This window comes from Zingiber officinale, chromosome 7A (genome assembly GCF_018446385.1).
Source record: "Zingiber officinale cultivar Zhangliang chromosome 7A, Zo_v1.1, whole genome shotgun sequence".
In the NCBI taxonomy this organism is placed as follows: Eukaryota; Viridiplantae; Streptophyta; class Magnoliopsida; order Zingiberales; family Zingiberaceae; genus Zingiber; species Zingiber officinale.
This window is the reverse complement of record NC_055998.1, coordinates 96,895,275-96,910,673: the sequence shown is the minus strand read 5'-3', so window position 1 is coordinate 96,910,673 and position 15,399 is coordinate 96,895,275. Positions and strand designations below refer to the sequence as shown.

Below are 15,399 nucleotides of genomic sequence, written 5' to 3'. Positions count from 1 at the left end.
ATTTCGATTTGTGTTCTGATTTTGTTTCCGGGTGTTATGTTGTTGGTTGTGTAAGCCTAGCCGGCTAGCAGTTTTGTGTTTGGTTGTATTTGGTTTCTGTCAGTTTTTGTTGTGTTTTTGGTTTTGGTACAGCCGAGTGAGCGGCTTTACTTTTAACTGCGTGGTTGTGTCAGCCAGAGGCTGAATTTGATATTAACTGCGTGGTGGTTGATTTCTTTTATTGTTATGATTCCAGCCGCATGTGGCTGAGGTATATTATGCCTGTAGAAGTGCTTCAGATTGTCACCCGTACAGGGGAGGTGCTGCCAAAATTTCTTCGGACAGAGACTCCCTCGGGGCGTGGTAGGTACTAGCGGCACGCAGACCCGGGATAACAACAGGTCGCTCGCCGAAATACAACAACACATAAAGCTGGAACAAGGCAACGACATGAAGGCCGGACCACAACGGGAACAGAATACAATCATATAAGTGACAACGATAATAGTGGCTGGCTCAGTGCTAGAGGACCCGCCGAATCAGTATTGAGGAGGCTGCGCTTGGCCACCGAAGACCGAGGGAGAGGGAGGTAGCACGGAGGCGGCGCTTGGGCTACCAGCGTGCGGAGGGAGGCTGTGCGAAGAAGGGGGAAGCGTGGCTATGACAATGGACTGCAGTGCGTGGAGGCTGCCGGTAAAGGGGGTCACGATGCGCGTTACGAGCCAACAAAGGAAGCTGCTACTCTCGAAGAAGGAGAAGAGGGATAGGTAGCATCTACGTGCTCAGCGAAAGAGGGAGGCCTGCTCGGTGGTGACGCTGCAAGGAGGAGAGGAGCATCGGCGAGGAGCTGAGCGTGAGGTAGAGAGGCGCGTCCTCCTCTCCCCTCTATTAGCGGCGGAAGAACGAAGAAGGCGACGACGAGGGGGAGTTCGCGGTGCTCGTGAGCAGGAAGAGGAGGAAAAGGAGTCTAGAGACATGCGTCGAGCTTCATGCGTGAGAGCGAGGAGTCCTCGTTGGCCTCGGAGGCGGCTCCGGCGAGATGAGGAAACGAAGAGGAGTCGCGGCAAATCGATCCCGTGGTGGTGTCGCGAGGAGGAGAAGGAAAGGAGATGGAATTAAAGAACTGTCCGATGGCTGCGTCGCGAGGAGAAGAGGGAGAGGAGATTGCCACGAGAGAGGGGCAGGGATCCTCTGGTCCCAAATCTCTGGACGAATCCTTGTCCCTTGCTTATTCATTGGTTGGATGGGCTGGATCCCACCTATTTAATAGGTGGGGTCCAGTTCACCCACCCAATGAATGAATAGGGACCAGGAGTGGTCCAGAAATTCGGGACCAAAGGATCTAGCCTCACGAGAGAGAGGGAGGGTAGTTGGCGACGGAAACCAAAACGAAGCCCTCCCTTTGCTACAGTGTTCTCCCCTTAAAACCCTACCTCCTCCTTTTCCTAAATTGTCCTTTCTTTTTTCCTTAATTCATCCCCTCCCCTAAACCATATCCATATCACTAAGCAATATATTTTTTCCGAAAAATAATCTTTCTCCGGCAATGTTTTCAATTTGACATACCTCTCGATCAAAATGGTCATATCTTTTTGTTAAGAATATTATTTTTGAGCACTATTTTTTTATTAGAAATTAGACATACGTGATTTTTCATTGATATATAATTTATTCTCAATAAAAGTAATTAATCTCGCAAGTTGTTATTAAACTTCTAGGAACTTTTTTATCACATAGCAAATAGGGAAATTTCACCCACCGATTTCGAAGACAAAGCCATTGAAGGGCGAGCATCTGGGGCCGTGGGTCAGCTAGAGGAGCAGAGGGCCCTTTGCCGGCTTATTCTCCGACTCGATGAAGTAGTAGAAATACTTGCCACCGTGCTTCTCGTCCACCTCCACGTACTTGTACCAATGAAAGCGGAGGTTCATGGCACTGCAAGGTTGTGGGAAGCAACATCCGGATCCTGTCTCTAAGTGGAAGGGCAGGGAGCCTTGGAATCCAAGCAAATGAGTGACCACATAAGATGAGAAAGTAGACGAAAAGAAGCAGAAGAAGATCAGTGAGACAATCAGGATAGTGTTTTTCTTCTCCGTCCTCTTCTTCTTTGTCATTGTTGTCGTCGTTCAAATGACTTGAACTTCAACATTAGGCGAAGCTCCCTCCCATGATGAGGACGTGCCACCTGCCGATTCTAGTGTCCATGGCGGCCGCTAATCCCATCTCCCTCATCGTCGCCTCCGCCCTTGCCCGCTTCACAGGCGTCGACATGGAGTCCGGCAACTGGAGTTGCGCCGAGTAGCAGACGACCTCCATTTTAAAACTATCCTTGGACGAAATCGGGACTACGTCAAATAATGAGGGACTAAATTTGGAATTATCCAGCAAGACATAGGTCACTTCCACCGGTTAAACAAGTCTTCTCGTTTATTTTAACGGGGATTTAGACGGAAGGATCAATTTGAGAAAACGTTCAAAAATTGGAGGATTAAATTTGATCAATTGAAAAATTAGGGACGAAATCAACACCACGTTAAATAACGAGGGACTAAATTGAGAATTAACCCATTTTTTATATGAATTTTTACCCTAGACTTATAAGGACATTATTTATTACCCTGATAATTTTTTTTTATGTCCTCTCGGATGGGTCTAGTGGCTAGTGCATGAGGTGTTGTCACTATTCTAAAGGTTAATAGTCGTCCGTTATTTACTTCCTCCATGTTGATCCTGGGACGAGTTGACGGGGACATTGGGGATGAGCGCATTCACCTTTTACCACCATTCATATAATTTTTTATATAAAAAATATTAGATATTCAATATAAATAAGTGATACGTGAAGAAGTATAATAATAATAATAAAAATCTCATTTTATTGTCGAGAACTTCAAGATACACTTGTCTTTTCTACTAACTTAAAGTTTAGCTAATTAGTAAATACATTAAGTAAATTTGGGGTGATTAAGGGTGTTTATTAGCCATTGAAGATTTTTTTTTTTTTTTTACCACAAGACAGAAGGGGAGCCTTGACGTAATGGTAAAATTGTTACTTTATGATCAAAAGATCACGGATTTAAATTTTGGAAACAATCTCTTGCAAAAAGTAGGGTAAGGCTGCATATAGTGGATTTTTTCCTAGGACCCCACATGACGGGAGCTTCATGCACCGGACTGCCTTATTTTTTTACCACAAGACAATGAACATAATGTAAGCAACACCACACTGATTCTGAACTAACACTTAGACCATCCACATCAACTTCCTTATCCAAAATGCATAATTTAGGATAAAAAAGTTACTTTATTAAATTTGGATATTCACTTTTTAATACATCATATATCAGCTTCCCTATTTCTTCTCTATTCTCTATAATGTTTAGGGAATGAAATTCATTCCCTAAATTTAGAGAAGTACTGTTCATAAATACATAATTTAGGGAATCGATAGGGTAGCTGATGAAAAAAATTTTTAGCTAACTTATCTAAAATTTAAGATAAAATTTTTGAATAGGGTATCTTATGTGAATGCTCAATTCAACACAAGTTACTAAATAGGTTGGATCATATCCAAAAATACAAATAATATTTTGTAACCCTACAACTTTATTAAGTGTTAGAGTACTCAATGACTAGGGATGGATCCAAGAATTAGAGATGGGTTGAGTTGATTTTGTGTTGATCGAGTCTAGACTCGTAAAATAGGTCTGAATTTACTTCGCACTAGCATGCTACCATCTCATCTTTTATATATATATTTCATCTAATTTTAAATTTTTTTTGAAAGATTTATTTTTATTATTTATAAAATTATTAAGTGGGTTTACCGGTACTCATTTTATATTGTAAATGTTGAAAATATAGAAATCAAGGCCAAAGGCCCAGCCGCTAACGTTGTTGATGCGAGGTAAGCGATACACAAACACAGCACGACACCATGACAACCTTAATCCAGGACAGCCTTGCCCAAAATCTGTTCCATATTCAAGTCAAAGGATCTCAACTACAAAGCATTTACGAATCTAGTACTCGTTTATTAGATCATGTTTGGTATCTGATTAGATTATTTTTTACTCATGTTCGACGGTGTTCCTCTTGCTTGGGAGCATGAGCGGCTGGCACAAGTGGTCGCGGCCATACAGGACTGCAAAAGGCAACGGTTCTTGTGGAGCCTCCGGAGCTCGTCTCCTCCAGTGTTGGACCCCTTTCCCTAGGGATTTGAGGAGCAAACGCATGACACAGGCTTAGTCCACCAGATTGGGATTTGACAAAGAAGGTAGTGTTGGCACACAGTGGTGGGTGGTTTCGTGCCGCACCAGAGGTGGAACTCGGGTGTGGAGAGCATGTGCTATGGCGTTCCAGAGGGGCACATGAACGCGTTTGAGCTGGTAAAGCAATTGGGAGTGGCTGCGGGCCTGCGGCGATAAGGGTGGAGAGAAAATTTCGTGGCAAGTGAGGAGCGGAGAGAGGGCTGCTGTGCTTGACTTGGAGAGGATGAAGAGGAAAAAAGGGTGAGAGTAAAGCTGTCAGAACTGAGCACGAAAGAAGAAAGGGTGTCATGGGTTAATCTGGCAACTAGCGAGGGTGACGAAGGAGACGGGCATCACATGGATGCTTTAAATAAAGGGCTGTGCTACAGCCCAGGACAGCTCCTACATGCATCCGTCTCTATCAATGACCGAACTAAAAATTGACACAACATAACAAGGTCTGTCTTTAACATAATTTTATCAAAATAGACTACTATTTACAACCCCTGCGAGCACACATGCATAAGAAAATCTCTCATCTATACATATTCATAATATCATCGAGTTATGATCCATGTTGTCAAAACTTACAATGTTGACTATTCTCTCATTTATATTGGAACCATTTTTCATTCATTTTCCCTCACTATTCTCCTAATCATATTAAAATCAATTTCATTCATAGAGTTGTAAACAAGGTAAGTGGATCTAAACTTTATAATGTTCATGATTGTTTAGTGAAATAGTTAAGTGGAGTTAAATTTAAGATTAATTAAGTTACTGGAATGAAAATTAAGTTCAATTTTATTTTCCTTTTAAGCTCGATTCTTTTATAGGTTATCAAGCTCTTAATTTTTTTTAATTATTCGATCATAATTAATAAATAATATTGGCAAGAGTTTTAAGTAGGATCATATCATCATTTAATTTAGAAGTAGTTGATACAAATACAAGTTGCAAATACGAACTATTAGCATGACATCGAGACAATGGCTATTTTCACTTTTATTTATCTTTTACATCAGTTTTCACAGGTGATATACAAAGCAATCACCATCATGGATTGTCTTCGTATTATGATGAGGGAAGAACATATCATAGAGGTGCATTGGCAATCCACCTTGAGATCATGGCTTGACATTCTTTCGGTTTGTACTCTGGAGCTGTGTGACCAGCACCCTACATTAAGAACACAAACAATTGATTTCTAACCATTTTCTTTAACAAGTAACGGAAAGAAACACATCGATCGTATTCATTTTCATCTCACCTTTACAGTTGCAAATGTCAAATTATTGGAATATGCCATTGTATACCTATCGCAATTGCACAAAGAGCAATTAGAATAATCTCACAAAAGAATACACATGTTCTAAGCCTCACCCGGCAACTTGACCATCGACAAACCAAGACCTCCAATTATCGACAATAGAAGAATTCAAAGACTTTATCCATTGTCTTGTCCCCAGAAAGGGTATCACCAAGTCATGATCACCACTGAGAACGAAAAAGCTTTATGAACGACAAGTTCTCTAACAAGCCAACAAATAAATTTTTTGTATCGACTTAATCACCTGTAAACCAAAGCACGATAGCCTCTTTGCAAAAGGCTAAGATGATAGTCGATGTTACTGCCAAATCCTGTCGTGTATGGTAAGGTAAAATTGCACCTCACCCATTCTTTAATCGTCCCCTTCGACAAAAAGTGTGTTACTCATGAGGCTTTGTATTGCAAAATAAGCAAATAATCGAACCAAAAGAAGAGCTCCAGTACCTGTTTGATGGCGAGGGCTTTCCTCACAGTCTTACTGTTAGCCCAATAGTATGATAGAACATAAGCATAAGTCTGTGATCAGACAAAAGAAAACTGATAAAATTTGGGTGGCACAATGAAATCAGAGATCCATTCAGTCGAGTTCTTACTCGACAACTAAGGTCAGGCAATGGGGGTGGTTGAAGAAAATGCAAGTTCTGCTTCGAGTTTCTCTTATCAGAAGTCACACACATACGGTGTTGCAGGTGGTTTCTTTCATTGTCAGGAGCACATGCCATTTCCAAAATGTGACCCTGATTAATTTCTGAATAGAACTGGTCCATGAAGCTTGGCAATCAATACAAGTTGCAGTATGTTCATGACAAGGCAATGCATGTATAAACTCACATTGTCATATGTGTCAAGATACTTCACACATTGCGAATTGGTGGGAGTCCGATAATCTTGTCCTACGCAGCATCTTTGTGTCATCTAAAAGTTCAGAAAGTAAGGTGATATCAGAGATCATTTTGATACATTCGATCCTAATTGATCTATATGGGACTAAGATTACCTCAAATAAGTCATCAGATATGATCCCCATGCCGTGAGCATAAGGTAATTGAGAATTCTTATCAACTTTTCCACCTGTGACTGGATTGCCAATCAAGTAACCCTGCAAAATCAAAATTAGTTTTTTTTCCCTTCATTTCCAGTGACCCATCAATTCAAGCAATGTACCTGGAGGTTAAATAGCGATTCTTTCCCTTCATCAATATCTGGATTACAGTAAATGAAAATGGCATGTGAACTAACATAGCAAAGGGATTCTCACTTCACAATAACTACTTTAAAAGTAGAGTTACCATCCATCACTCTTTTGGCCACAATAGGTACAATTTTTCCAGCATATGAATCCCCAGCAATGTAGAGGGGATTGGAGATGAATTGTGGGTGCTCAACAAGCCACTGCAAAAGTGAAAGATTGCATCTTTAAGGCACTTACAGTAATTACATCAGGAATATATATGATCTTTCCCACCTGTATGAGAAACTTATAAGCCTGTTCAGACCAAGACGTGTCGTTGGCATCATACCCTTCATTTTTTCTCGAGTACGAGAATCCAGAACCCGTTGGGGAATCTACAAAGATCACGTTGGCTACCTGCATGTATGTTTTCACGTAGACAGGATGATCAAAAGCATTCATCTTATTTCCTCCTAGATTACTCAACAAGAAGAAGAAGTTACCTTGGCCCAGGAATAAGGATGGTAGACCAAGCTTGGCAAGCTCCCGTTGTACTCGGCTGTCACAAATTTCAGGGGGCCTGCGAGTGGATTTCTACTATGAAACGAGAGTAGTTAATCATAGCAAACATGGAAATTTCACCCACCGATTTCGAAGACTAATCCGCTGAAGGCAGAGCACCTGGGGCCGCCGGTCAGCCAGAGGAGCAGGGGGTCATCCGCCGGCTTGCCTTCCGACTGGATGAAGTAGTAGAACAACTCGCCACCGTTCTCCCTGTCCACCTCCACGTACCTGCATCAGTGAAAGCTGAGCTTGATGGACATCACGCAACAAACGTAAGCATTGGGCGGCAGCTAGCTAGTAACCCTGTTTCTAAGTAGAAGGGCAATGGGCCTCGGAATCCAGGCAAACGGGTGATCACCGAGGCCGATAGAGCAGAGGAGAAGAAACAGAAGAAGATGAGTGGAAAAAACAGGGGAGCGATCGCCATCATTTTCTTCTTCCTGGCTGATTGGCTTATCACAATCCCGGGGAAGAAGAAGTATCAGAATCCTATCAGAGAAATCTGCATAATTGTGCCCCAAATGATTTTGCAGATGTTCATGGTTTAGCGTGCCCACAGTCGTATCGTGGTTTGTCGTGTCCTTAGAAACTACTGCCCCACCTGTATGGTGTAGAGTTTTATGACGCATTATATATATATATATATATATATATATATATATATATATATATATATATATATATATATATAACTGGTAATGATTAGTATGTAACTGTAACTATCTATAATTATATAATAATTACTATCATTTATGATAATTATTATATAATAATTATGAAGTAGCTATAACAGTTATTGCTCTAATTATATAATAACTATGATAACTATATTATAATTACTATACCAATATAGTAATTACTACTGTTACACATTATAACAATTATTATATAGTAATCACTATAATGTGTAGTAATTATCATATAGTAGTTACTATAATATTATAACAGTTACATTATTTTTAAAAATCAGTATTATAGTAATTATTGTATGCAATTATATGAGAAAGAAATGTTATTTATTTTAATTTTAGAGGAAAAAAAAATTATTATATATATATATATATATATATATGAAAAGTCCAGATCTGATCGCCCTTAAAAAATATAAAATATAAAAGTTTTTCTTAATCACATTTCTTCCTAATCTCACAGCCTCTTCGTAATTATTTTCTTTCTCCCATATCTTTTCAGCTTTTTGATCGAACCGCATACCGCTTAGGTGACTTGGTAAATTACCCAAATAATAAAAGCATATGACTTTGAATATTATCAAATCATGTATGACTTTGAATATTATCAAATCACGTATGTATGTGATACTTTTTTTTACCCTTTGAATTTTTCCTAATGGCTATAGCATACATCTGAACCAAAATAGAAATCCAAATCATGTTTGATTTTTCTTCGCAACATATGCCCGAACCAATATCGATAGTCGATAATATTGCATCTTCTTCATCAAAAAGATAAATAAGAAAATCTAATCATCATGCCATTTCCAACACCGACATGTTTCCGATGGTCTAAGTACAGCGTATCAACTCAATGAAGTCAAATGACCCTTCCTCCCTCTACCACAGAAGTCCTAATCAAAAAACACAATCTTCCTCCTCGACATCTTCGACTGCAATGGTCAAGGTGAAACTCAAGTATGTTCTTTTTTTGGGGTCAGCGCTTAAATCTTCCTATAGAGTGAACCATCCTTAAAATTGAATTGTCATGTTTTGCTTTAGTGTAAATCACTGTTCTGACAGCTCCAAAACTCTCGACGCAAAAAAGGTACTCTAAAATTTCAAGCATTCTAGAAAATTTTCAAAGCAATGGTAACATCTAAAATCCCAAACTTTTCACTAGGACCAATCGAGACATGTATGCTTTCTTTTGCCAACCTTTTAGTTATCTTTTTTCCTTTTATAGAATATCATTATCAATTTGTAGAATGACGTTTTCAAATTTTAGATTTCTTTATTTAACTCAAATCAAGCCCCTAATTTTATTTTTATCTAAAAGATAATTGTTTCCAGAAGGATAGATCCTAAAAGGTTTATAGCATAATTTGAGTAAGATAAACATTTAATGATCTATTTGTTAGAACTAAAAGATTTCAAATATCTCTACAATAGTATGATATTGTCCACTTTGGATCTAAACTCTTATGATTTTGCTCTTAGACTCTACCCAAAAGGCTTCATGCCAATGGAAACATTGGCGATATCTTTTTCTTATAAATAATGATCTTTGCTATGTATTTTCAATATAGGATTATGTTTCAACCTTGCAATCCCAACAATCCCCTCTCTCAAACAAAGGACCACAAGATCCTCCTCAAGCATCGGGTCACTCTTAACATGCTCAAAGTCTCCCCTCAAGCATTAGGTCACTAATCTGCTTAGGGTCTCCCCTACTTCATTCAAGATTTCACTCACATAGTTCAATCTTAGATCATGGCTCTAGCTTGTGCTTCTTCTGGTGGTTAGTCTGGTGAAGAGCAACCTTACTCTGATACCAATTGTTAAGACAAAAAAATTTCAGATATCTTCACAATGGTATTGCTGGTACCCCAAGGTTGTTTTGATGTGATCAAACAAGTTAAGTTAGATCATGTTATGTTTAACCTTGTGTCTAAGTGTGCAGAAACTTAGGAGCACAGGGACTCGAGCAAAAGACGTAGTTAACGAGGAGGCACGAGAGAGAGTCGACAGTCTCGGTGTGTCTAAGGGACGAGATGCTGCGGAAGAGTACGCGGGAGGACGAGAAGGAGGCGCGCAACGTTTCCGAGAGATGAGAAGTCGAAGCGGAAGCTTGCTCGAGAAGGTCAGAAGTTGAGTTTGGGTGATCCCTATTTTAGATGGCCAAGATCACCCAAGCTAGAGGAACCAAAGCAGAAGACCCGGACCGAGACGAGCGAAACCGGAGTAGAAGGCTCGAACTGAAAAAGTCAAATTGGTTGACTTTCTTGATCCGGGAGCTCGAAATTGAATTCTATCCAGATCACGTTTGATCGCAATTTGTTGTGAAGGGGATAAAGTTTTATCCCCCTCTAGGCGCCTGAAACCCTTCCAGGCGCCCCGACCAAGGCTATAAATATAGCCTTGGTCCAAGAAGTAAAGTACAACAAGCATATTGAGAAACAACACTTGTACACTTCTAATTTTCGTTTAGCTTCATCTTTTTGTGCAATCATTGCTGTAAAGAGGCTTCTCCGCCTAAAGGAGATATTAGTGTGCTCCACTTCCTTGGATTAACAACCTCCCCGATTGTAACCAAGTAACAACTTCTGTGCCTCTGCCTTTTTGGTTTCCTTGTTCTTTTTTATGCAAGTGTTTGTTTAAGTTAAAAGTTGAGGAAGATATTTTTTTGTTTTGATTTGTGCAGGGGCTGTTCACCCCCCTCTAGCCAGCCACCAGCGATCCTAACAAGTGATATCAGAGCAAGGTTAACTTCAGGAGGACTAACCTATGAACAAAGCACACGAGATGGCCGGACCAAACATCTACTCACCAAAGTTCGAGGGGGAGTTCGAGAGCTAGAAAAAGAAAATGGAGGTATTTTTCAAAATAGACTTCTTAATAATGGAATTCAGTTTTAAAGCACCCGAAGGCAAGCAAAGCATCAATGGACGAAGAAGGAACAAGCAGACTTTGTGGCAAACGACAAAACATAGTTTCATCTGCTGAGCACCCTCTTGCCACAAGAAGTCAACCGAATCGGCGCTTACGGGTCTGCCAATGAACTCTAGGAAAAATTCTTGAAACTTCACGAAGGAACCTCAGAGGTGAAACTTGCGAGATGAGGCTTACTTCATAACCAGATCAGCAACCTCCGATTAGAAGAAGATGAAACAATTGCACACCTTCACGCGAAGATCAAAGAGCTCATCACCGGACTTTGAAATCTCAGATAAAAGGTAAGCAACCGAGATTCATTAAGGTACGCTCTTAATGCATTCCCTAGAAATACGAAATGAGCATCATTAGTAGATGTCTACTATATCTCTAAGGATTTAGAATATGTTACCTTAGAAGAGTTATTTTCAACCTTTGAAGTCCATGAATCGAGATGTGCAAATACACATGAGCCGAAGCACGACATTGCCCCTTGCAAAGATGGACGAACAAAGTTCAGAATCCTCTCCCGATGACGACGAAATGGTAATGATGGTAAGGCATTTTAAAAAATTACTTAAATCTGGAAAATCTAACATCCGCAGGGTAGAAAGAGAAGAACGATCAGATGCTACCACTGCAATGAAGAAGGGCATGTTAAAAACAACTGCCCTAAGTTAAAGATTAACAAGAAGGACAAAGGCAAGAACAAGTACAAGACCCTAAAGGCGACACGGGATGAAACATCGTCCGAATCAGAGGTCGAAGCCTTTTCCAGACTTGCGTTGATGGCAAGTCATCAAGAAGACGAGCATAAAGAAAGCTCATCCGAAATGAGCATCGAGAGCATCGATAAAGGGAGAGCGTCAATAGAAGCAAACAACAATTCAGGGGGAGCTACGGATAACGAGATCGAAAAGGTAAGTCAGGTACGATCTCTTCCACCTGATAAGTTGTTTAAATGTATTAAATTATTAACTAAAGATTATTGCAAACTTGAAAAAGAAAATAAAGAGTTAAAATTAATTCTAGCTAAATCTTATCCATTAGAAGAATTTGACAAAGTAAAATTGGAAAATGATATTTTGCAAAAAGAAATAAAGAACTTGAAAAATCATGCATGCTCATATAATACAAGTAGAAGAAAATTTAATGGTCTAAATTGATATTTTTATTACCACAAAGGACAAATTAGAAAAATTTCTTAGAAATATATACCAAAAAAATTTCTAGTTAACCCAGTTGGAAGGAACCTATATTAGGTTCCAAAGACTTGTCTAAATTAAAGTTTAATTAAACTTAGGGCTTTCAGAGAGTACATTAAATATTTGATTTCATTATGAGGCTTTGTCTAGAAGTGGTTGATGATCCAATAACCAAGAAGGCCTAGTGCCTCGTCACATCCTGGAAATCAATTAACGAAATAAAATGTTTAATTGACTAACTGATAAAACATTTAATTATAATTAAAAAATACTTTAAATAGTTACTCATTTTTTTATTTTTAAACATAGAAATTTTAACTTAAGAAGTTTTTTTAAGTATCAGCTTTACTTTTTCCAAAATTATTTCTACAAAATTAGTTTTTGCAAACTTAGAAAAATATTGATATGTTTTTATGATATTAAAAAAATTTTAAAAAATTTTCTAAGTGCTATCAAAATAATTTTCAAAAGTTTCAAAGTTTTTCAAAATGTTGAAAATAAGTTTTTATTTACTAAAAACTTTCCTAATTTTTTTGAAAAATTTAACCCTTAGATTTTTTTTGGTACCCCATTTTTTATGTGATCAAAGGAGGAGAAGGGAAGATTAAGTCTAGGGGGAGGTAGTTTAACCTTTTTAATTTTTGCACTTTAATTGCAAATTTAAAGCTTTTACTTTATGTTAGTGTACCCTAACTTAATTTGGGTTGCTCACATCAAAAAAGGGGAGATTGTTGTGTAACGCCCACCTTTACTCATATCCTTAAGCTACAGGACAAACGTTACTCTTTCCTCGTACATTTATTTTTTTTGGCATTCTTACCTATTACATGCTGCTTAGTCCTTAAATCTATTATAACTTATTATGACTGGTAGGACATGACTTGCAGCCACGTAGGGTCGAAGGGAGTCTGAAGCTTCTGGTGAGTTTGAGCCATGTGGCCTTGACAGCTATTGCACTCCCAACTGACACGAGGCATGGCCGTGCGAGGGTCGCACGACCGTGACCCTTGGTAGAGGATGAAAGGGGCACGACCGTGTGAACCCACACGGCCGTGTCACTTCGGCCGAGAGAAGGAGAGACACGACCGTGTGGAATCACATGGTCGTGTAGCATTGGCTGAAGGGAGGAGGTGCATGACCGTGTGATATCACACGGCCGTGTCACCTTGGCCGAGAGGAGGAAGGGCAAGGCCGTGCGAACCCGCACAGCTGTGCCACGGGCCGTGCGGAGGACCCCCTTTCTCCGGCAGAAAAGCTTGTTCTCCTCTTTTTCACTTTTACTTGCCATTCAAAATTCTGCCAAGCCGTCAAATCCATTCCAAACCAATTAGTGCCAGATTCTTAGGAAAACCGGAGAGAAGAAAAACAAAACTAGAGTTCTATATGCTTCCAAAATAACAAATTCACTGATCTCTTTCCATTGTTCCACCACACACATACCCTTAAGCACTGCTCCTGCTGCCACCTCCTACTCGAGCTTTCCTTTACCTGTATTTGCAGTATAAGGAAATGAAATCTATAAGCGGATGCTTAATAAGTACCATCTACTCATAAAATGAGACATTAAAAGAAGACATGCTTTTTAAACTGCTTGAAGAAAAATGCAACATTGTAACCATGCTTTTGCCAGGAGTTCATACCCAAAACCGTACCTCGGAAATATGCACATGACATGTATTTTCAAACCAATTTATTATGCAGACCCTCAACACAAAACCATGCTAGTAACGAAATAAAATAGTCATCTTGACATATTATTGAGTTTGCCACTACTGCACTACATAACTCAATTCTAAACTTAAGAAACTTCCACTAAGACAAACCATGAAGTTTAAAAACTTTATATTATGTAATAGTGAAAATAATACTCACTTGCTTGAGCCCGGCATTGTACTATTTTGCGCGCATCCTTAATAAGATCCGAGGTAGCTAATCCCAAACCCATTAGGGTACTACTAGGCAGTCTAAGAGCCTAGGGGCGATCTAGGAGCCCACCCAAGGACCTTGTGCCCAGTACATTCCTTTCTAAAGTAAAATACTTTTAACTATTAATTTCTTGTACTTGCACTTGCTTGGCATTTAACCAACACTTTATGTGTGCTTAATTGCCCCGTACTTATAGGGAAGCACTTTAGGCACTTGATTATACTTCTTAGTCCTAAAACTTAATGGGAAGCAAACCAAGATGATCCAAGCATGCTCTTAATCCCAAAACTTTACAGGGTATCTTACATCTCATAGCATCTATCTCTTTTAACATGCAACACGTTTGAAACATATCGTAACATGTATTAACGAAGCTACTCATACTGTAGGTGAGAGGTACTTACATCCTTTCGCTAGATCTTATGATTATAAGGTGCAAGGAAAACCCCAAAATCCTCCCTTGTGTGTCTTAATCTCCGAGTCGCCCTCCTTTTGCGTCCTACCTCCTTGGGAGAAACTCTCCCTTAGATTCCCTCCTTTGAAAGCTTTAAGACTTGGAGCCCTAGGTTTCCTTGGCCGAAACTTGAAGGGAGGGAGAAGAGGAATCAGCTAGAGAGGAAAAAGGAGGCGGAAGATTAGGTTTTTGATCTCATCCAACTCCTTTTATACTAAGTGGAAATTGGAGTGTCTCTTCGCACATAATCCACATATAAGGAATTGTTTCATATTGCTCATGTGATGCTTTACCACCACCTAATGACTACTTAAAACAAATTTCAAGCAAGAGGTCTCGGGTTCAAATCCTAGCCTTGGCTATTTATGCATATATTTTTATTTCTTTTCTCTTTTTCTATTTCATTTTGCGCTTTGTAAAAATAAAGGAAATTTACGGGTGTTACAATTCCCCATACCTTATAAAAAGTTCATCCTCGAACTTAGAACAAGTGTGGATACTTTCGTCTCATATCATCCTCACATTCCCAAGTTGCCTCTTCATACTGTTGTCCTTGCCACAACACTTTCACTAACGGTATCTCTTTGTTCCTCAGCTTCTTAACTTCTCGATCTATTATCTGAATAGGTCGTCTTTCATAACTGAGGTTCTCTCAAAATTGTATCGTCTGTGGCTCAATCATTTGATTCGCATCGGGAACATGCTTCTTCAGCGTTGAGACATGAAATACATTATGAATGGATGACATTTCTTGAGGTAGTTCCAGCTCATACACTACCTTGCCAACCCTTTTGGTGATCCGGTATGGCCCCACATAACATGGACTCAACTTTCTCTTTTTTCCAAACCTCATTACTTCTTTTATAGGAGCTACTTTGAGGAACACTAAATCCCCCACATCAAATTCTAGTGGTC

General features: G+C 39.4%; 1 protein-coding gene across 2 annotated transcripts; it reads right to left on the bottom strand.

The window, feature by feature from the left end:
* Positions 1-5,128: 5,128 nt before the first annotated feature.
* LOC122001843 (serine carboxypeptidase-like 18) lies at positions 5,129-7,847 on the bottom strand. 2 transcript variants are annotated; one of them, XM_042556799.1, is made up of 14 exons: positions 7,597-7,847; positions 7,377-7,522; positions 7,234-7,310; positions 7,025-7,147; positions 6,849-6,951; positions 6,724-6,761; positions 6,557-6,658; positions 6,391-6,474; positions 6,153-6,317; positions 6,004-6,075; positions 5,804-5,922; positions 5,613-5,726; positions 5,500-5,545; positions 5,129-5,408 (listed from the first exon to the last, which is right to left on the bottom strand). In XM_042556799.1, the coding sequence occupies exons 1-14, from the start codon at positions 7,722-7,724 to the stop codon at positions 5,325-5,327; spliced, it is 1,401 nt and encodes a 466-aa protein (XP_042412733.1). In that variant the 5' UTR covers positions 7,725-7,847; the 3' UTR covers positions 5,129-5,324. The 2 variants fall into 2 exon arrangements, with proteins under 2 accessions (XP_042412733.1, XP_042412734.1); XM_042556800.1 differs by having other exon boundaries at positions 7,377-7,504.
* Positions 7,848-15,399: the final 7,552 nt, after the last annotated feature.